The 23,222-nt window shown below is 39.9% G+C and overlaps 1 protein-coding gene across 1 annotated transcript in view; it reads right to left on the minus strand.

Annotated features, from left to right (window-relative positions):
- Positions 1 to 1,473: 1,473 nt before the first annotated feature.
- The window catches only part of Sycp2l (synaptonemal complex protein 2 like), an 81,062-nt gene continuing 59,313 nt past the window's right edge, over positions 1,474 to 23,222 (minus strand). Inside the window, exons 23-28 of the mRNA XM_074084836.1 lie at positions 10,679 to 10,756; positions 8,788 to 8,891; positions 4,484 to 4,575; positions 2,163 to 2,262; positions 2,008 to 2,066; positions 1,474 to 1,543 (exon numbers count right to left, since the gene is read on the minus strand). Coding sequence (XP_073940937.1) covers positions 1,474 to 1,543; positions 2,008 to 2,066; positions 2,163 to 2,262; positions 4,484 to 4,575; positions 8,788 to 8,891; positions 10,679 to 10,756 — 503 coding nt within the window. The remainder of the gene's footprint in view (positions 1,544 to 2,007; positions 2,067 to 2,162; positions 2,263 to 4,483; positions 4,576 to 8,787; positions 8,892 to 10,678; positions 10,757 to 23,222) is intronic.

A 23,222-nucleotide genomic window follows, 5' to 3' on the forward strand; every position in this document is an offset into this window, starting at 1 on the left:
CCACTCCTTGAAGCTCTAGGTGAAGGCCTGAAGTAATCTAGCCTTCTTCCTTTCCTTAGCAAATATGCAAAGCCATCAATGAGATTAAAACATGACAAAAAGAGAGACCCTGGATACCTGTGTGAACTTCTCATAGGGATACTGAGCAACAAGTACTCAGTCCAGAGCCCATGCCCAGGAAGTACTCAGGATGAACTATAAGATTCACCATTTGCAAGTCAAAGGGCAATTCCCTCAGGTCTTTGGAAGAAAAGATAATAAAAGCAAAATACTAAGAAAGTACACTTAGAAGAGATGGTTGTTTCTTTAAGATAGTCTAAATTCACCTAATGGCTGTTGTTGAAGGGAGATAAATGCAAATAGTAATTAATATTCAGCCATGGTGACTGAAGAGACAATTTCCTAAATCATGGGAGTTACTCAAAATAAATTAATTCTCTGGTTTCAGAAGACTAGAGGATATAATCTTTAAAACTTTGTATTAGCAGTTATCAAAATATGGTCTGGGGAGCCCCTAAGAAAACAAATGTCCTGTGAGATCAAAACTATTTTGATGATAATGGAAATACCATTGAGATATTAATTACTTGGCTTTTTCATTCTTATGCTCTCAAAATACTCAGCGCAAATTCAGATTTGCAAACATAAAACAATGTTACTCTTCTCACATGTTTCTTTTTTCTTTCTTTTTTGTAGTGATGGGGTTTGAATCAGGGCCTCACACTTTCTAGGAAGTCACTGTAGCACTTGGAACACACCCCCAACCCATTTTTGCTCTATTTTCAGAATGGGCTCACATTTTTGCCTGGGGTTGGGCTTGGACTGTAATCCTCCTATCTATGACTCCCTATGGAATGACAGATATGTTCCACCATGTCTGGCTTGTTTCTTAAGATGAGGTGTTGCTAACTTTTTGCCCAGGCTGGCTTTGAATCTCTATTCTCCTGACCTCTGCATCCTGAATAGCTGAGACCACACAAGTGAACCACCACTCCAGACCCCAGTCTCAATTTTTAATATGGAAAATTGTCACAGATATGAGCCTCATTAGCAAAATCTCAACAACCGTTGATTGTATAGAGATCCTGATCCAAAGAATTTGAGAATAACTCACATCCAACAATGGGCATTCATCGTATATACTGCTCCATAGAAGGAGATACATGTATAAAGGGATTTTGAAAATAGCCCTCAGAGTCATCATTATTTCTGTGGTAAGTGGAGAAATCATGGGATGGACAACAAGTTTTTAAAGGAATTACTTTTGTATTGAAATATGATCAGAGTATGGTCAGAATAATATCCTTCCTTGAACCATTTTGCATAGGTTTCTAAAAATAAGCCGGTTCTCAGCTGGTAAATAAAGTTTTAGCCATTACAAATGTATGCAGGCATTCCTTCTGGTTATTCAAGTAGAAGAGAACACTAGAATTTCTCCCAGGGCAAAAATATCAGAGCAAACGGCTCCATTCTCTATTTCCCCTCTAGAGACTCTAGGAGGTGGGGCGATATCCCCAAGTAGGATGGAAGCAGCAGCCTCAGGCTGCACAGTGACAAATCACAGTGAGAAAAAGTGGAGCAGGGTAGGCCATTTGTGTGTATGCATTTTTTACATATATATATATATATATATACATACACTCATTTGTAAAGTATATTGAATATAGTCTAACAAGGACACAAGTTAGTACATAACTGAAACCAGTAAGTCGATTGTTTACTCAGACACCTAAATATAATCATTTTACTTTTTAAAATCCTGCTTAAAAATAAAACAATTTGGATCAAAATCTTAGAAATTTGGATGATTCTGTTATGCTTTTCAAGTTTTATACTTCTTGACTGATGCTGTTAGGTACACTCTGTCTTTAAGGAGGAGTGGTGGAAGTGGCCAATGTAAAAAGATGCAGCTTAGGTGAATTTTACCAACACCAACCAAACATAACCTAGCAAAAGCGATACTTCATACACCCACCAAAATACTTCTGGAAAGATTTTCTGAAGTACCTTTGCACTCGCAGATCACAGAATGACTGCAGATCAGCAGACTGTTTCCCCCAAAATTCCTAAAATTGAACAAAGGTTGAAGTATTTACAACTTATTCTTCCCTTAAAAAGATTCTCTCAGATCACAGACTGCATTCCAAACACAAAGAACTTGCCAGAGCATCCTTCTCAAGGTGTTCTAGATCCTCGATATCCTTCTCCAGGTTGCTGAACTCTTGAAGAACAAAATTGTGAAACTCCTCTAGCTTGTTCAGTCTGATAAATGTAAACACATCAGATTTCATTGGGACTACTTGGGTGTGACAAAAGCTACTCGTCATTAATCCTCTTATTACAAGAGTATTTGTTCACATGACACTTCTTGGCTTAAGAATACCTAAGTTCTCCCTCCACGTCCACTGATCCCCAACACCAAAAACCCCATGATGTAAATTCCCTCCTAGCCTTCCAATCTCAGCCCAGCGGACGCTAGTACTTCAGTCTTGTTCTTAGTAGAGCACAGGACAGGTGGCTCCCCATTTCTTCTACCTTCTGTCTGGCTTTAAGCTGGCCTTGAAAGCTGTGGTCAGGAATACATTCACAATCCTTTCTCTACCTCTGTGTTTCAGGCTGACAGTTTAGATCTAAAATTTCTACAATTTCACAGTTGCCTTTCTGTGTCTAACCACCATATAAACTGCTCATCGTGTGCTTGCTTGTCATCTCTCTTAGGCTGAATGTTCCATGAAGACAACAGCTCCTATAGCTTGCTGGCATAGTTTGGGTACTGAATGTCCCCAGTTGCCATGTGTTAAAGGCTCCATCCCCAAGGTGATGCTATTGGGAGGTGATGGAATCTTCAGGGAGGCGAGGTCTAGGGTCATTTTTAGGTCATTAGGGGCATGCCTTTTATTTCCTGGCCCTGGGATAAGTGGTTTCCTTGCCATGATTTCCTGCCACGATATGCTGCCTCACCACAGGGCTCAAAGCAATGGTACCAATTGATCATGGACTGAAACCTCCAAAATACATGTTTTTCTCTTTATAATTTGATTGTCTCAGGTGCTTATTAATAACCAGAAAGCTGACCCACACACTAGCTGTCGCTGCTCTCCTGCACCAAGCATGGAGTCAGGCACCTAGTGTATACTTGTTGAATAAATATATGCCTGAGTATAAAGCCCCTGAAATATACCAGAAACTCTACAAGTCCAAAGTCCTTCATAGGCTTGTTTGGACAACCAAATGAAATTGCATGTATATGTTCATGAGAGTGTGAACACCATAAATTTCTATTTAAATAATGTATTCTATGCTAAGAAGCAGACTGACTCATCATGGCTTTCTTCCCTCCTTCAATGCAGGCCATTCTCTTCCACATGAAACAATCTCTATCCTCACCTTCCTGGTACCACTCACATCTTTGTTTCCAAAGGCTCATTCAAGAAACACTTTCACCAGAATTGTTCTAAAACAGCTCTTACCACTGCAGAACCCCTTCCCTCCACTCCCCTTCCCTAACCTTCACCGTCTAAAATTTGAGCACCTTGATATTTCTTGCTACATGGTCACAGGGTGTGTGCATGCACAATATTTTCTTAGCATGATATAATATACATAACATAAACCATTTTAAGGGCAACTCAGTGACATTAAGTGTACTGTCACCACTATCAATTTGTAAAACCTTTTCCTCATCCCAGAAACTTTGTATCCACTAAATAATAACTCAGCCTCTAGAAATTTCTATTGTAACTTCTGTCTCTCTGAATTTCTTTTCACAAACTATTCTAGATACCTCATCTAAGTTGAATAATACAGTATTTTTCCTTGTGCCCAACTTCTTTCTTTTAGCATGTTTTCAAGGTTCATCCACATTACAGCTGTATCAGAATTTAATTCCCTTTTAAGGCTGAATTACATCCCATGGTATTAATATACCACAATTCATCTTTCTAGCATTTTTATGTATATATATGTGTGTGTGTGTACATTTATGCTTGCTCTGTCTTCATAAGTGAATTATAAATTTTTAAAGAACAGTATTTTAGAGCCAAGCATGGTGGCACATCCCTGCAATCTCAGCTACTCAGGAGGTACAGGCAGAAGGATATTTAGTTCAAAGCCAGCCTGAGCAAAGTTAGTGAGACTCTGTCTCAAAAATAACACTTTTTAAAAGGGCTGGAGGTATATCTCAAGTGACAGAGCATTTGCCTAGCAAGTGTGAGGTCCTAGGTTCAAGCCCCAGTACTGCTTAAAAAAAAGAAAAAGAAAAACAGTACTTTCACATCATATAAAGGCAAACCAAGAAGAGGCTTTTCAGGGACAATAAGCTCAACCCTTATCCTATGGCTAGAGATCAGACACCTGAAAGAGTTAAGTGAGGTATCAAACCTCACATGCACTAGAGTCCCCAGGGCACCACAATGGTCATGAGATAAACATTGTTTGAGAGTGATCATACTTCCATGAATTTGGATTCAAATCCAAAACATACCTGCACATGTGTATCTGGTTTAGAAGTTTCATTAGGCAATCCGGTGCTTGCTTTGCTCTTTCTAAATAAGGTGGACTCCTCCTGTGCCTATGCTAAACCACATCAACAAAAACAAAATGATCATATTTGGGTTAAACAAGACTATTAAATGGAGCATGAGTTGTGCATTTAAAAGATCCCAGCTGTCTAGACACCATCAACAGCTATAGCAAGGTAGCAGGATATAAAATCAACATAGAAAAATCATTAGCATTTCTATACACTAATAATGAACATACTGAGGAAGAATATATGAAAACAATTCCATTTACAATAGCCTCAAAAAAATCAAATACCTAGGAGTAAGCTTAACAAAGGATGTGAATGACCTCTACAAGAAAAACTATAATATAAACTCCTGAAGAAAGAGATTGAGGAAGACTATAGAAAGTGGAGAGAGCTCCCATGCTCATGGATTGCTAGAATCAACATAGTAAAAATGTCTATACTCCCAAAAGTAATCTACATGTTTAATGCAATTCCCATCAAAATTCCAATGACATTCATCAAAGAGATTGAAAAATCTACTGTTAAATTTATATGGAAACACAAGAGGCCATGAATAGCCAAGGCAATACTCAGCAAAAAGAACAATGCTGGAGGTATCACAATACCAGACTTCAAACTATATTACAAAGCAATAGCAATAAAAACAGCATGGTACTGGCACAAAAACAGACATGAAGACCAGTGGAACAGAATAGAGGATCCAGATATGAAGTCACACAACTATAACCAACTTGTCTTTGACAAAGGTGCTAAAAATGTATGATGGAGAAAAGATGGCCTCTTCAACAAAAACTGCTGAGAAAACTGGTTAGCAATCTGCAAAAAACTGAAACTAGATCCATGTTTATCACCCTATACTAGCATTAACTCAAAATGGATCAAGGACCTTAATATCAGATCCCATGTTCTAAAGTTGGTACAGCAAAGAGTAGGAAATACTTTGGAACTAATAGGTACAGGCAAGGACTTTCTCATTGGAACCCCAGCAGCACAGCAACTAAGAGATAACATAGATAAATGGGACTTCATAAAACTAAAAAGCTTCTGCTCAACAAAAGAAATGTCTCTAAACTGAAGAGAACACCCACAGAATGGGAGAAAATATTTGCCAGCTATACATCAGACAAAGGACTGATAACCAGAATATATAGGGAACTCAAAAAACTAAAGTCTCCCAAAATTAATAAACCAATAAAGAAATGGGCAAGTGAACTAAACAGAACTTTCTCAAAAGAAGAAATTCAAATGGCCAAAAAACACATGAGAAAATGCTCACCATCTCTACCCATAAAGGAAACGCAAATTAAAACCACACTAAGATTCCACCTCACCCCTGTTAGAATAGCCATCATTAGCAACACCAACAACAACAGGTGTTGGCGAGGATGCGGGTGGGGGGGGGGCGCGGGAAAGGAACCCTCTTACACTGTTGGTGGGAATGTAAACTAGTACAACCACTCTGGAAAAAAATTCGGAGGCTACTTAAAAATCTAAACATAGATCTACATATGATCCAGCAATACCACTCTTGGGGATATACCCAAAAGACTGTGACACAGGTTACTCCAGAGGCACCTGCACACCCATGTTTATTGTGGCACTATTCACAATAGCCAAGTCATGGAAACAGCCAAGATGCCCCACCACTGATGGATGGATTAAGAAAATGTGGTATCTATACACAATGGAATTTTATGCAGCCATGAAGAAGAATGAAATGTTATCATTCGCTGGTAAATGGATAGAATTGGAGAACATCATCCTGAGTGAGGTCAGCCAGGCCCAAAAGACCAAAAGTCATATGTTCTCCCTCATATGTGGACATTAGATCAAGGGCAAACACAACAAGGGGGTTGGACTTTGAGCACATGATAAAAGCAAGAGCACACAAGGGAGGGGTGAGGATAGGTAAGACACCTAAAAAATTAGTTAGCATTTGTTGCCCTCAACGCAGAGAAACTAAAGCAGATACCTTAAAGCAAATGAGGCCAATAGGAAAAGGGGACCAGGAACTAGAGAAAAGGTTAGATCAAAAAGAATTAACCTAGAAGGTAACACACATGCACAGGAAATTAATGTGAGTCAACTCCCTGTATAGCTATCCTTATCTCAACCAAAAAACCCTTGTTCCTTCCTATTATTGCTTATACTCTCTCTTCAACAAAATTAGAGATAAGGGCAAAATAGTTTCTCCTGGGGATTGAGGGGGTGGGGGGGAGAGGGAGGGGACGGGGTGGGTGGTAAGGGAGGGGTGGGGGCAGGGGGGAGAAATGACCCAAGCCTTGTATGCACATATGTATAATAAAACAATAAAAAATAAAAAAAAAAACAAACAAGGGAGGTATGAGGATAGGCAAGAAACCCAAATAAAAAAAAACAAGATAGCATTTGATGTCCTCAATGCAAAGGAACTAATGCAGAAACTTTAAAGTGACAGAGGCCAATAGGAGAAAGGGACCAGGAACTAGGAAAAAGTTGGTCCAGAAGAATTAATTTAAAATGTAACTCCACATGCACAGGAAATCAATGCGAGTCAACTCCCTGTATAGCTATCCTTATCTCAACTAGCAAAAACCCTTGTTCCTTCCTATTATTGCTTATACTCTCTCTTCAACAAAATTAGAGATAAGGGCAAAATAGTTTCTGCCTGGTAGTGAGGTGGTAGGAGAGGAGAGGGAGGGGGTAGGGGAAAGGGAGGGGGTGGGGGGAAGGGGGGAGAAATGACCCAAACATTATATGCACATCTGAATAAAAGAAATAAAAATAAATGAATAAATGAATAACAGATCCCAGCTGTACACAGCATCATCCTGGAGAGCATCACTGCTGAGGAATGTGGTGAGGCATCAATTCCACACACCTCTCAGGTATCACCTCAGTTTAGGTACTATCAAGAACAAGCGAAAATAGGAAACATACACTCATACTATTGATACATTGACTACTGTGGACACATTTCCATTATAAATTGACTTATATTGGGATTGCAGAAAATAAGACTTTGGAGGTCTGCCAAGTTAGCTGGCTAGGGTAAGATACTTTTCTCAAATGTGCTAATATGTAAGTCACTCAGAGCTGAAAAATAAGACAAAAACAGAGGGGTTGAAATGGCTGTGATGTTCATCATGCAGACAAGACGGAGGCACTGTGCATGCTCAAAGTGTTTCAGAGACTCAGCTGACACCCACACATCTACACCATCTGTCCCAGGGTCCTCTCTCCTGCAAATGGTTCCCTCTCCCCCATCTCCTTGTCTATGATTGGGACCAAGCCACTGCCTTCTGTAGTTCCACTATCTGAGAATGCTACAATGAAACCAAACAGCAAATGATGTGGTCCCATGATCATGGGATGGCTGTCTCATAAATGCAACCACAATTCTCGAAGGCACTAAAACCAGTGATCATAGCTATGACAAACACACCTCCCAAAGACTCAGGACACCTGCACCTGTGAAGTACAGCAGTACTATTGGTGAATAATGGGAAGGTGATACTCCAAACTCACAATCAGCTCATTTTTCTTTCTTTCTCCTTTTCCTGAAGCTTTGTTGAAGAATAATTCACAAAAATCCTTTACATTCAAGGGCTACACAGTGACATTTTGTTATACATATACATCGTAAAATGGTTATCACGATCAAGCTAATTAACCATCACTTCAAATAGTTACCTTTGAGTGTGTGCCTGTGGGAATACTAAAAACTACTGTCTTGGGCTGGGCACAGCAGCTCACATCTGTAATCCTAGCTAGCTTGAGGGGTGGAGGTCAGGAGAATGGTGGTTGGAAGTCAGCTTGGGCAAAAAGTTAACAAGACCCCATCTCAAAGCATAAAAAGCTGAGTGTGGTGGCGTGTGCCTGTTACTCCAACTATGATGAGAAGTGTAAATAGGAAGATCATAGTCTAGGTCAGCACAGGTGTACACAGAAGAACTTGTCCCAAAAAAACTAAAGCAAGAAGGGCTAGGACTCAAGCACCTGCCTAGCAAATGCAAGGCCTTGAGTTCCAACTCCAGTACTATCAAAAAAAAAGGCTGCTCTGTCTTTCTTTCCAGACTTCAACTTTAAGTTGTTATTAGCTTCATCTTATAGCTGAACACTTGTGCCCACTGAACAACTTCTCCCCATTTCCTGTATCCCTGGCCCCATATCACCATCCTCTTCCCCTCAGCTTCTCTGTTTAACTGTTCTACATTTCACATTCATGTCCTCTGGATTCGTAATGAGCTACTTTTTCATTTTTAGTGAACTATTACCTCATATTTTCTTCTCAGTTCCCTAGTGAAGTTTTCAAGGGCAGTAACAAAGGCAGAACCATTCAAGTTCTCTGGCACATCTTCTAGGAATGGAGTAGAAACAGCTAATAAGCGACAAAAATACAATTATTAGATAAAACTAAAAAATTGTTCAAAGTAGACATACTTGGTCCACCAGCTGCTCAGAGGATAAGAATGATCTGTCAGATGCACAAATATGAACCCATGAACACCTGGATCTGTCCCTGGTGACTGGCTAGGACCTTCCACTGAGGATTTTGTCCCATGCCCTTGGTTTTGAATAAGAATTTCTGAACAAGTCACAATGGTAAGAAAATTCACCAATTTTCTTGAGCAAGCAAGCAGAAAACAAAGGAACACTCTACTCCGTAGTAGAGTGAGGGTGCTCTTCGGGAGACACACTGAGCTATTTTGACATAAAATATGTCAAAAAATTATTTGGCTCAAATTTAACTTAGGATAAGTGTTCCCCTTTGTTCTGACACCTGGTATATTTAATCATCCTTACTGTTATGCTCTTTTATTCAATGGGGCCAAAGATTTTAATGTTGACCTGCTTATTAAATTTGGGCATTATGACATAGATGTCTGAGCATCCCTTTAAACAAAGGATGGGTCCCGCTAGATGCCTCCTTCAAGACAGGTGTCCATATTTGGGATAAGTATTTTCTTTTGTAAACATTTTTTTGTGCCCAGAGAAGTCATTTTCATGAGAGCTTTTCCCAGGATAGATGTCTTTAAGATATCCTTGCTCAGCTTCCAGAGCACACTAATTATTTGGGCAAGTGAACAAGGTCAGAGGAAAAGAGTTGCTCTTTTGCCTTTTTTTTTCTTGAATGTTACAGTGTATTGAGGGATTGTGAAGTTTAAAACAAAGAAAGCATTATCTGTACGCTTTTAATCAAGCTATTTGCTAGTATAATGCTTATCTGTAAATTCCTCGCTGTTAGTTCCCATGCCTCACTTTCCCTTGGTCTGTCCTGCCTCAGGTCTGACCCTGACCTCACAAGGTCACCTCATCCAAGGGTCCATGAGGCAGCCGGGTCATGCTGCCTCCCACCAAATCTTACTCTCTGGCAAGAGCTCATTTCATCCAAGCCTTCCCAGCACTTTAAATCAGAGCAGCCAGTATTACGTCTAAAAGGCAGGCTCAGGTGCTACAAGAGGTTTTGAAGACGACATGTGATCAGAGCATGCCTCTGTGGACAAGCTGACATAGCAGCTTCTGGGTGCCAGTTTTATGAGGGCGCATATGGGGCCTGGCACTGTTCTGAAGGATTTGCATGCATCTGCTCACTGTTCCTTACAAAAACCATATGAACTCGGCACTGCTAGGGTCCAATGTAGATGGGACACAGAGATCATAGAACTTGTGCAAGCTCCCACCAGAAGCTCCAGGATTTAAACCCAGGTCATCTCAAACCACTGCTTTCTAGTGACTTCCAAATTTGTCTTTACAGAGCCCTTTGTTTCAAAATATGTGGTACCATTCTCTCAGAAAGCCAGCCCCACACACGCACAAATTCCAGATCATTCTTTCTAATTAGTGTGTATTACGGACATTCTCTTTATTAAGGTATACACTTCAAATACACAAAAACTTACTTCATAAATGTCAGCTGTAGGAACTTTCAGGCCTGGGAGATGACCATATAGAAGAATTAAGGGGCAGAAATGAAAATGCTAGGAGGAGAGGGTGACGGTCTTTATCTACAATCTGTGAAACAATTTACTTGTCTGTGAAAGAACAAAATGCTTCGTGTGCAGGCTTCCACAGCCACAGTGATCTTAACACTATGACTCCCTTGTAATCCACACGGCTACATTCTCACACTCCTACTTCAACTGTTGGCAGGGTGTTTGAAGTTACCTGCCACATCAGGGGATCCTGGCACATCTTCTTCCAATTTTGACTGCTTGGGCTTAGCAAAACTCCCATCTGGTATCTCTAAAGACAAGCACAGCGCATCCAAACATTGGTTACTCATACACATTCCTTTGTCCCAAAAGTATCTTGCCTTCTTTTTACCACTATCTGACCTTGATGCATGGCAAGTGAAACTCATCCCCTGGCTGTTACTAATTACTTATCATTTGGCATGTGGACTAAGCACAGTCCAAGTATCAAAGCACTGGTCTACTGATGCCTACAGGGCTCACGGGAACAAGCCTCCCTTTGATCAGGACCACTCTGCGTAGCAAGGTACAGCACAGGCTCCCTAAACAGGGTGTTCTGAATAAAGTAACTGTAGGCAGGAAAAACACTTCCAGGGCTCTGGGACACATGGCAAAGTAGCAGTTTACACACAGACGGGCCTTTGTGGAAACAGATGGGCTTTTGTTGTTGCTTCTTTTCAGTGGTACTGGGGATTGAACTCAGGGGCTCATGCTTGCTAAGCAAGTGCTCTATCACTTGAGCCATGCCCCTGATTCTTTTTTGGGTTTTCGTTTGTTTTTCAGATAGGGTCTTGTGCTTTTGCCTGGACCAGATTCAGACTGTGATCCTCCTACCTCTACCTCTCAAGTAACTAAGATTGCAAGTGTGCAACACCATGCCCAGCCCCAGATGGGCTCTGCATCCTGGAAGATGCCACCTGCTGGTACTACTGGAATTGCAGCGCCACACTGAGTGGCCTTGTTGATGAGGCCACTGGCCTCCTCACTACTGCCTGATTTAATGAGAGTCATATATCTGTATTTCAATCCAGCACATCACTAAACATTTCCTATTCCACTGTTCACATCCACCCCACACACATCCTCTGTCTGGACCCTCCCAGTCTTATCCACTGCACGCCCTGGCCAATAGAGCATCGGTGTTATGTGTGATCCATTTTTCTGCACTGCTCACTTGTACTCCATCATCAGGGGGATGATGAATGATCCTTCTATCCACACTCCCAAATCCGTGCTGCTCCCTGGAGGATCTCAACAGTTCTGTGCCTTCAACCATCACTTCCCAAATTGCTCACTTGCCTGAGCTCTCTCAAACAACAAACTCGTGCTCCCAAGTGACTGCCCAACACCTGCTTCTCAGGGGCCACCCAATTCCATTCCTCCCCATCTAAATGACTTTCTCAATGCTCTGAACCCTTAGCTGTGGACTTTTCTCCCTTTCATCACATACCATCTTGTCACTACTGCTTTTCCCTTAGAAAGTCCTGGAGTCTAATTTCATTAATTCAGTTAATGAATATTTCACGTTGCTATATGCAAGATCTGACTGGCAGGCAGTGGGGCGGCAAAGAGGCACGTGCTCCTTCCTTCCTTTCCTCTGCTCTTGTTCCCATGGTCTCCTTATGGTCCCCCAAACATTCCAGGTACATCTCACCTCAAGACCTATGAACCTGAGGCTCCTTCTGGCTACAACATTTCCTCCATATAACCATACCAAGCCTTTCTCTGGACATTAACATAACATCTCAATACAGTTCCCCAATTTTTAAACCCCCTCTGTGATCAATTTCTTTTTCTTAGTCTTTATAAAACAAACCATTTTAGCTTCCTTATGTATGATCTATCTGCCATTCTAGAAGGTAAGGTTCACTAAGGACAGCATTTTATCAGTCTCGTTCACTTCAGTATGCCTCCCCTCTAAAACAGTGCTTAGCACATACTAGTCACTCAAACATTTTCTGGGGAAATAACTGAGTGACTGAACAAATGGAGCAGAGCACCCAAGCTCTTGGAAATGAGACATTTGGTATGCCCAAATAGATAATAGGCAAGAATTCTCTTTTTTTTTTTTTTTAAAGTGATAGTGGGGTTTGAACTCAGGGCCTCACGCTTGTTAGGCAGGTGCTCTACCACTTAAGCCACGTCACCAGTCCTTATCTACAAAGTTTTAGAGACCTAAACAAAGTTGCCCCTCTGTCTGTTGGAGATTGGTTCTAAGACGCCCCCACAGATATCAAAGTGTATGGATGCACAAGTCCTTTCTATAAAATACTGTAGCATTTGCATAGAACCTACACACATCCTCTCATATACTTTAAATCTTCTCCAGATGTCTTATGACACCTAATGCAATGTAAATGCTTTACAAACAGTTCTTACATGCATTGTTTGCTTTCATTTTATTATTTTCCTAAATATTTATTTTCCTAAACATTTTCAATCCATGATTGGTTGAACACATAAGATACAGAGGCTGAATGTACCCACTACATAGAAAGAAATTAATCAATTTAGCTTTTTAAGATCTGCTAAAACCATCTTGAGATAAGCTGTAAGTATTCTAATTTTTAGAACTAGTGATGCAGTAAGAAATAACAGATTTCAAGGTGTCAGAAGGAAAAAAAAGAATTTTGCTGTTAAAATTACACCAAGAAGAGAATAGTCAGTATAACAATATTTCATGTTCTGTGGTATGACACAGATATCTTTCAGACAAATGAATAACTCAGGCTTAAATGTCAAAGTAAATGGTTTTTTATAAAAAGAAAAGGAAACAGCAAAATAAGAAAGGTGATAAGTACCAATCAAGAGACAAAATGCTGATCCAAAAGCAGAAAAGACCAAGTAATACCCAATACGTAAACAAAATAATCATATGTGATGAGATTCCCAGACTCCTTTGTTGGTATTCTATAGAATTTTCATAAACCAACCCTTCCTTAGAGATCACATTCTACAGAACGTGGAGAAGAGCGAATATCCAGTCTCTTTATAACGAAAGCTAAAGTGCAAATTATAACAAATACTCTTGCCTGAACAGCTACCTTGTAAAGCAGGGCATCTGCTAACACAGACTGGTTGCATCCAATGCACAAAGGAGTCTAGGAGCACAGTGTGAGCACCGTGCTTGGCCTCCAAGGACTCACCTGGGATTTGTGAAACTACTAACAGGGGAGCCGAATGGCCCACTTCAGGGAAGTGGAAATACTTCATCATGGAGAACCCTCCTTTGAAGCACAACGCTGGTGAAGTACTTTACCTCTTCTAAAAGCATGGCCCTCCACAGAGAACAGAACCGTCCAGAGGAACCATTGCTCCTCAGGAAAGGCTCTGAGTCCCAAGTGAAGTCATTGGCTCAGGTTTGCTTCCACAGTAATCATGTGCTTTTTGTGGGGGGGATGGGCCCACAATTAAAACAGATTTCTTCATTTAATGGTTGCATGGGAATATGATCAACACTTGCATTCTTTCTATCCTCAAACTCAGTCCATTTTGTTTGTGTCCTCCCCCACCCCATCTCTCTTCACTCCTATACTGCTCACAGACCTGCAGATCTTTTCTATGCTTCTTTGAAGTGGTACTTTTCTACATATTCATAAAAAAGTTAAAACTATGTACACAATGCATATTAAAAATAAACAAGGTAACACACTGCGGCTGAACTAGAGTGATCTCAGAACGCTAGTTCCATGTGTCTTGTTGATGACTAGCAGAAGGGGATACTATCTCACTTTCAAAAGAACTCAGCTTTCTCCAGCTCCATTGTAGACTTTTGCTAGCCAAGGAACTCTGAGCTTATTTTAGATGACCTAACTGGGCAAAAGTTTTACTGAGTAGTTCGGTGTCTGTGTTGCTTTTTTTAAACCCATACTTCCCAAAAAGCAATTTTTAATGCTAGGACAGAAACAACCTTATAGTTAATAGCCAAGGTCCCCTAAGTTAAGGCATTTTAAAAATCTTGCTTTGAAGTGACACCTGGTGGCAAAGAATGATAAAGGCCAACAGCCTTCACTAGGCAAGACTAAAGCTCCTTACCAAAATCTTCAGCGATAATTAAAACTCTTTCCAATGCCTTTGTTTAGTCTACCAGTGTTTACTAACCACCAAGAATATACAAAAAAGATCTTTTGCGTGGATCCATGGACTTAAAATATGTAAATTGACAATGAATATTTACTTGTGACTGTATAAATGTTTACTCAAATAATGGAAGCATGCAGAGGTTCAGCATTCAATGTTAGGACTTTCTCTCGTTGTCTCGGCAAATACAGAGTTCCTATTTATACCAGGCCCTGTGCCAGGCGTTCACGGGATGGAATGGAAGGGACTGTACACCTGACTCCCTGGTTCTAGAGGCCTATTTAAGAAGGTGAATGAAGGTAAAATAACAAATCATAAAGAAGATTATCCTGTTTGCATTCACTTCTGGAAGCACAGCACATCAAAAGCAAATATCCAAACATAAGTTGACATTTGATCAAGGCTACTGTTAGAAATCAGCAGGACATCTGAAATGTTGGGGGGGGTGTTGGATTCTATTTTGGGAGGTAGGAGGGGGCTAAAGACTGAACTCAGGAGCTCTGCTACTGATGTGCATCTCAGCTCAAAACATTTTAAAAACCACTGCTTTTACATACCCTGAAGGACCTAAAAGCATATATTAACTCCAACACAGTGGTCGTGGGAGACTTTAACACCCCATTATCATCAATAGATAGGTCATCCAAGCAAAAAATCAATAAAGAAATCCTAGATCTAAAATATACAACAGATCAAATGGACCTACTTGATGTCTACAGAACATTTCACCCAACTTCTACACAATATACATTCTTCTCAGTAGCCCATGGAACCTTCTCCAAAATAGATTATATCCTAGGACACAAAGCAAGCCTCAGCAAATATAAGAAAACAGAAATTATACCGTGCATACTATCTGATCACAATGCAATAAAACTAGAACTCAACAACAAAACTAAAGACAAAAAACATGCAAACAGCTGGAAACTGAATAACTCATTGCTAAATGAACAATGGGTCATTGATGAAATAAAAGAGGAAATTAAAAAGTTCCTGGAAGTCAATGAAAATGAAAACACAACCTACCGGAACCTATGGGACACAGCAAAGGCAGTCCTGAGAGGAAAGTTTATAGCCATGAATGCATACATTAAAAAGACTGAAAGATCACAAATCAATGACCTAATGATACATCTCAAACTCCTAGAAAAACAAGAACAAGCAAATCCCAAAACAAATAGAAGGAAAGAAATAATAAAAATAAGAGCTGAAATCAATGAAATAGAAACCAAAAAAAGCCATACAAAGAATTAATGAAACAAAAAGTTGGTTGTTTAAAAATATAAACAAAAAATAGTTTCTGCTGGGTATTGAGGGAGTAAGGGGGAGAGGGAGGGGGCGGAGTGGGTGGTAAGGAGGGGGTGGGGGCAGGGGGGAGAAATGACCCAAGCCTTGAATGCACATATGAATAATAAAAAATAAATAAATAAACAAACAAGATCGACAGACCCCTGGCAAACCTGACTAAAATGAGGAGAGAAAAAACCCAAATTAGTAGAATCAGGAATGCAAAAGGGGAGATAACAACAAACACCATGGAAATCATCAGAGACTACTTCAAGAACCTATATTCAAATAAATTTGAAAATGTTAAAGAAACGGACAGATTTCTAGATACATATGACCATCCAAAACTGAACCAAGAGGATATTAATCACCTGAATAGATCTATAACACAAAATGAAATTGAAGCAGCAATCAAGAGTCTCCCCAGAAAGAAAAGTCCAGGACCTGATGGATTCTCTGCTGAATTCTATCAGACCTTTAAAGAAGAACTGATACCAACCCTCCTTAAACTGTTCCACGAAATAGAAAGGGAAGGAAAACTGCCAAACACATTTTATGAAGCCAGTATTACAATTATTCCAAAACCAGGCAAAGACACCTCCAAAATGGAGAACTATAGGCCAATTTCCTTAATGAACATTGATGCAAAAATCCTCAACAAAATAATGGCAAACCGAATTCAACAACACATCAAAAAGATCATTCACCACGACCAAGTAGGCTTCATCCCAGGAATGCAGGGGTGGTTCAACATACAAAAATCAGTAAACATAATAAACCACATTAACAGAAGCAAAGACAAAAACCACTTGATCATCTCAATAGATGCAGAAAAAGCCTTTGATAAGATCCAACACCATTTCATGATAAAAGCTCTAAGAAAACTAGGAATAGAAGGAAAGTACCTCAACATTATAAAGGCTATATATGACAAACCTACAGCCAGCATTATACTTAATGGAGAAAAACTGAAACCATTCCCTCTAAAATCAGGTATGAGTCAAGGATGCCCACTATCTCCACTCCTATTCAACATAGTACTGGAATTCCTAGCCAGAGCAATTAGGCAAGAAGAAGGAATAAAAGGAATACAAATAGGTAAAGAAATGGTCAAAATATCCCTATTTGCAGATGACATGATCCTATACCTTAAAGACCCAAAAAACTCTACTCAGAAGCTTCTAGACATCATCAATAGCTATAGCAAGGTAGCAGAATATAAAATCAACATAGAAAAATCATTAGCATTTCTATACACTAACAATGAGCAAACTGAGAAAGAATATATGAAAACAATTCCATTTACAATAGCCTCAAAAAAAAAAATCAAATACCTAGGTGTAAACCTAACAAAGGATGTGAATGACCTCCACAAGGAAAACTATAAACTTCTGAAGAAAGAGATTGAGGAAGACTATAGAAAGTGGAGAGATCTCCCATGCTCATGGATTGGTAGACTCAACATAGTAAAAATGTCTATACTCCCATAAGTAAGCTACATGTTTAATGCAATTCCCATCAAAATCACGATGACATTCATTAAAGAGATTGAAAAATCTACCATGAAATTTATATGGAAACACAAGAGGCTACGAATAGCCAAGGCAATACTCAGCAAAAAGAACAATGCTGGAGGTATCACGATACCTGACTTCAAACTATATTACAAAGTAATAACAATAAAAACAGCATGGTACTGGCACAAAAACAGACAAGACCACCAGTGGAACAGAATAGAGGACCCAGATATGAAGCCACACAACTATAACCAACTTAACTTTGACAAAGGTGCTAAAAATATACGATGGAGAAAAAGCAGCCTCTTCAACAAAAACTGCTGGGAAAACTGGTTAACAGTCTGCAAAAAACTGAAACTAGATCCATGTATATCACCCTATACCAATATTAACTCAAAATGGGTCAAGGATCTTAATATCAGACTACAAACTCTAAAGTTGGTACAGGAAAGAGTAGGAAATACTCTGGAATTAATAGATATGGGCAAGAACTTTCTCAATGAAACCCCAGAAGCACAGCAACTAAGAGATAGCATAGATAAATGGGACTTCATAAAACTAAAAAGCTTCTGCTCAACAAAAGAAATGGTCTCTAAACTGAAGAAAACACCCACAGAGTGGGAGAAAATATTTGTCAGCTACACATCAAAGGACTGATAACCAGAATATATAGGGAACTTAAAAAACTAAATTCTCCCAAAACTAATGAACCAATAAAGAAATGGGCAAGTAAACTAAACAGAACTTTCTCAAAAGAAGAAATTCAAATGGCCAAAAAAACACAGGAAAAAATGCTCACCCTCCTTAGCAATAAAGGAAATGCAAATTAAAACCACACTAAGATTCCACCTCACCCCTGTTAGAATAGCCATCATTAGCAACATCACTAACAACAGATGTTGGTGAGGATGCAGGGAAAAAGGAACCCTCTTACACTGTTGGTGGGAATGTAAACTAGAACAACCACTCTGGAAAAAAATTTGGAGGCTACTTAGAAAGCTAAACATTGATCTACCATATGATCCAGCAAAACCACTCTTGGGGATATACCCAAAAGAATGTGACTCAGGTTACTCCAGAGGCACCTGCACACCCATGTTTATTGCGGCACTATTCACAACAGCCAAGTTATGGAAACAGCCAAGATGCCCCACTACTGACAAATGAAAGAAAATGTGGTATTTATACACAATGGAATTTTATGCAGCCATGAAGAAGATTGAAATGTTATCATTCGCCTGTAAATGGATGGAATTGGAGATCATTCTGAGTGAGGTTAGCCTGGCCCAAAAGACCAAAAATCGTATGTTCTCCCTCATATGCGGACATTAGATCGAGGGCAAACACAACAAGGAGATTGGACTTTGATCACATGATAAAGTGAGAGCACACAAGGGAGGTATGGGGATAAGTAAGACACCTCAAAAACTAGATAGCATTTGTTGCCTTCAATGCAGAGAAACTAAAGCAGATACTTTAAAAGCAACTGAGGCCAATGAGAGAATGGGCCCAGGAACTAGAGAAAAGGTGAGATCAAGAAGAATTAACTTAGAAGGTAACACACATGTACAGGAAATCAATGTGAGTCAACTCTCTGTATAGCTATCCTTATCTCAACTAGCAAAACCCCTTGTTCCTTCCTGTTAATGCTTATACTCTCTTTTCAACAAAATTAGAGATAAGGGCAAAATGGTTTCTGTCTGGTAGTGAGGGAGTAAGAGGGGAGGGGGAGGGGCCAGGGGAAAGGGAGGGGGTGGGGGGAAGGGGGGAGAAATGACCCAAACATTGTATGCAGATATGAATAAAATAAAAATTTAAAAAAAAAAAAACCCCACTGCTTTTTCTGAAGGAAATTACTCGAGCATTCTTTGTAGGGAAAAGTAGAGCTACATTCACAAATTCTCATTATTACCATCAAGGAAATGTGAAAACAAACCACAATGTAATTGTAATGAAAGAATGAAGATGATGAAATATAATCTCACCTCAGAATGGCTATTATTTAAATACATACACACACGCAAGAGGCCAGGCATGGTGGTGCATGCTGTAATCCTAACTACCTTGAAGGCACAAATCAGAAGGATCATGGTTCAAGACCAGCCCCAGAAAAACATGAGATCTTATCTGAAAGCTATCTAAAGAAAAAAAAAAAAGGCTTGGGCATGGTTTAAGTGGTAGAACACCTCCCTAGCAAGTGTGAGGCCCAAAGAGGAAAAACTGTATTTGAAGCAGAGTGATTGAAGGAGAACTGAAAACCAGCAAGGAAGTGACAGGAATGCTAAACAGCACACAGAGTTGGAACGAGACAGAGAAAAGAACAAGGCAAATTGCAATTTCAACCCTGATCCCTGGTGCCCATGTTGGGAGAGGGGATGGAAAGACTCCATAGTGCCAAGGCAACAACCAAGACCTTGACAGCATCCACCATAAATGCCAGTAACATTAATGCTTAACTCCGTGAAAGCCTACATCCTCTGCAGAGATGCACAAGTATTTTCAGAAACTGCTGCCGTCTAGCCTATGGAGACAGAGTGCCAACGTCACCACGGTGAGCACACCAGGAGCTAGAATTGACATCCTAGATCCCCATTCCAGAAAAACACAACAAAGCTTTCTGACAAAAGCAACTCTGAAGAGGTGACTGCTAAACCAGGTGCCCAGACTTCAATGTAGAAAGACAAGAAACATGAAAGGAAATGACACTTCCAAATGAACACAATCGTTCTCCAGAAACAGATCCCAATTTGCAGGAAATCTAAGAAATGTCTGAAAAACAATTTAAACTAAGGATCCTGGACTGGGGGGCAAGATGGTGGACTAGAAACATGCACTGTTTTGACTATAAATGAGAAGAGTCAGATATCCCCGGAGAGACCATATTCTAAAGAGAGTGAGAGGACGAGCATCAGGAATCAGAAAAGGTGGCAGGACAGCTGAAAAGCACAGAGTAACTGAGACAACCCAAAAAAGTAGCAATTGGTTCCAGTTCCTCCCTGGCTCCCAGGGAGAGGAGGAGAAGCCAAAGAAGCAATGAGATGAGACGCCAAATGGCTCAAGTGACTGACTGCACATCCAGCTGTAAGACAGGCCCACACTTCCTGCAAGCCTTAAACCCAGTGCAGGGATTTGGTAACAGAGAATGATTCAGGTGCAGCACTCTGCATAAATAAAGTTTAGGGTGGCAGATCTACTCAGCAATTACAAGCCAGTTCAGGAGCTCTCACTACATCCTCCCTCCCTCCTTCCCTCCTTCACCTGGTGCTGTGGAGGGGGCGGGGCGTGGGGGGGGGTCTACTTAGGAAAGGTCTTAAAGATAGCTTCCCAGCTGGGAAGAGCAAAGAGCCCACTATTTTTTTTCCATTTGTCTATTTTAATAGTATCTATTACAGTATAAGAGATTCACTTATAACACTACTTAGAAATGTGTATTATTAACTATTAATACAAAAAATAATGTATCACATCTGACATTTTAGGTAAGAAATAATTTTATCAATCAACCATAGAGAAAAGACTGATTAATTCATTGAAATTAAAAACTTATCAAAAAGGTGAGGATCATAAACCACCACACACTGAGAGAAGTGCAAGCCACAAAGAAGATATTTACAACACATATAACCAAGGAAACAATGTTCAGAACGGGTATATGATCTTATTTTTGACAAAGGTGCCAAAAACATATGATGGAGAAAGGGCAGCCTCATCAACAAATGTTGCTGGGAAAAGTGGTTCTTTGCCTGCAGAAAACTGAAACTAGATCCATGCCTATCACTCTGTACTAGTATCAACTCAAAGTAGATTAAGGACCATAATATCAGAGCTGAAATGCTGAAGTTAGTACAGGAAAGAGCAGGGAATACTCTGGAAGCAACAGGCATAGGCAAGGAATTCCTCAATAGAACTCCAGCAGCCCAGCAACTAAGAGAAAGGATGGATAAATGGGACTACATGAAGTTAAAAAGCTTCTGCACAACAAAAGAAATGGTCTCTAAATTGAAGAGACCACCCACAGAGTGGAAGAAACTCTTTGCTAGCTATACATCAAAGGACTGATAACCAGAATATACAGGGAGCTTAAAAAACTAAACTCCCCAAAAATCAATGAACAAATAAAGAAGTAGGCAACTGAACTAAACAGAACTTTTTCAAAGAAGAAGTGCAAATGGCCAAAAACCACATGAAAAAATGCTCACCATCCCTGGCCACAAAGGAAATGCAAATCAAAACCACACTAAGATTCTACCTCTCTCCTGTTAGAATAGCTAGCATCAAGAAAACCACCAATGAGGGAGTAGGAGGGGAAAGGGAGGGGGTGGGGGGCAGGGAGGAGAAATGACCCAAACATTGTATGCACATATGAATAAAAGAAAAAAAAAAAAAGAACACCATCAACAACAAATGTCGGCAAAGATGTGGGAAAAAGGAACCCTCATACACTGCTGGTAGGAATGTAAGCTAGTACAACCACTATGGAAAAACAATATGAGGCTTCTTAAAAACCTAAACACAGATCTGCCATTTGATCCAGCAATTCCACTTGCAGGGATATAGCCAAAGGAATGTGACTCAGATTACTACAAAGGCACCTTCATACCCATGTTTATTGCAGCACTATTGACAATAGCCAAGCTATGCAAACAGCCAAGATGCCCCAATGAATGGATTAAGAAAATGTGGTATTTATACACAATGGAATTGTACACAGCCACAAAGAAGAATGAAATTTTGTCATTCACAGGTAAACAGATGTAACTGGAGATCATCATCTTAAGCAAAGTTAGCCAGGCTCAGAAGGATAAAACTCACATGTTCTCCTTCATATGTGGATTACAGACCTAAAACAAATGCAGTAGTATTACTGGACATGGGTCACACATTAAGGGAAGAATTTGCATGGGAAGAATAGGGAAAGGGAAAGAAATCTAAAACTTGAAAGTGGTTGATGTGCTCACTGTAGAGGAGCAAGTATAGCAATCTTAAACTGGCCCAGGCCACTATGGGAAGGGGACAAGGAAGCAGTGAAGAGATCTGGTAGAGATGAACCAATGTGGGTTGCGATACACAAGTGCATGGAAGCAATGCTAGGAATCTCTCTTATAGCTATCCTTATCTCAAACTAGCAAAAACACTGTGTCTTTCTTATTATGTCTTATGTTTTCTCTTCAACAAAATTGGAGAACAGGAGGGCAGAACAGATTCTGCCTGGAAGCGGGGTGGGGGGGGGGTGGCCCAAACAATGAATACACACGTAAGTAAATGTAAAAACAATATAATAAAAAAAAGAATGGGTATGTGAAGAACACTCCTAAGAATCAATATAGAGTGACAAGTCTATGAACAATTGAACATGTTCTTTTGGATGCAACACAAGAGGAAATTCAAATGACTGTAATATATTTAAACGATGCTAGACCTCAATCAGGGGCATCTGAATTAAAACTTCACACATGCACATTCACACACATCAGAAATTTGAAATACCAAGTGATGGCAAGGATGTGAGGCAACAGAACTCTCCTACATGGCTGGTACAGGAGTGAGTTGACATAACCACCTTGGAAAAATTGGTGCATCTCAAAACTGTTAAAGACAGACATACTCTAACCCAGCAATTCTCCTAAAAAATGAGCCTTGAGGTAAAAAATGGTCATGTATGCTACCTGGAGGAATGTGCACCATCTTTACAGTGGCATCATTACAACAACCAAAAATGACATAAGCTAAAATATCCTACAGCACTGAATGGATAAAGTGTGGCACATTCATATAAATGGATGCCAAAGTGGGATGAAGAGGAAGAAACTTCCTCTCATGCATCAGCATAAATGGATCTTACAGATGATGGAA

This window comes from Castor canadensis, chromosome 8 (genome assembly GCF_047511655.1).
Source record: "Castor canadensis chromosome 8, mCasCan1.hap1v2, whole genome shotgun sequence".
NCBI lineage: Eukaryota > Metazoa > Chordata > Mammalia > Rodentia > Castoridae > Castor > Castor canadensis.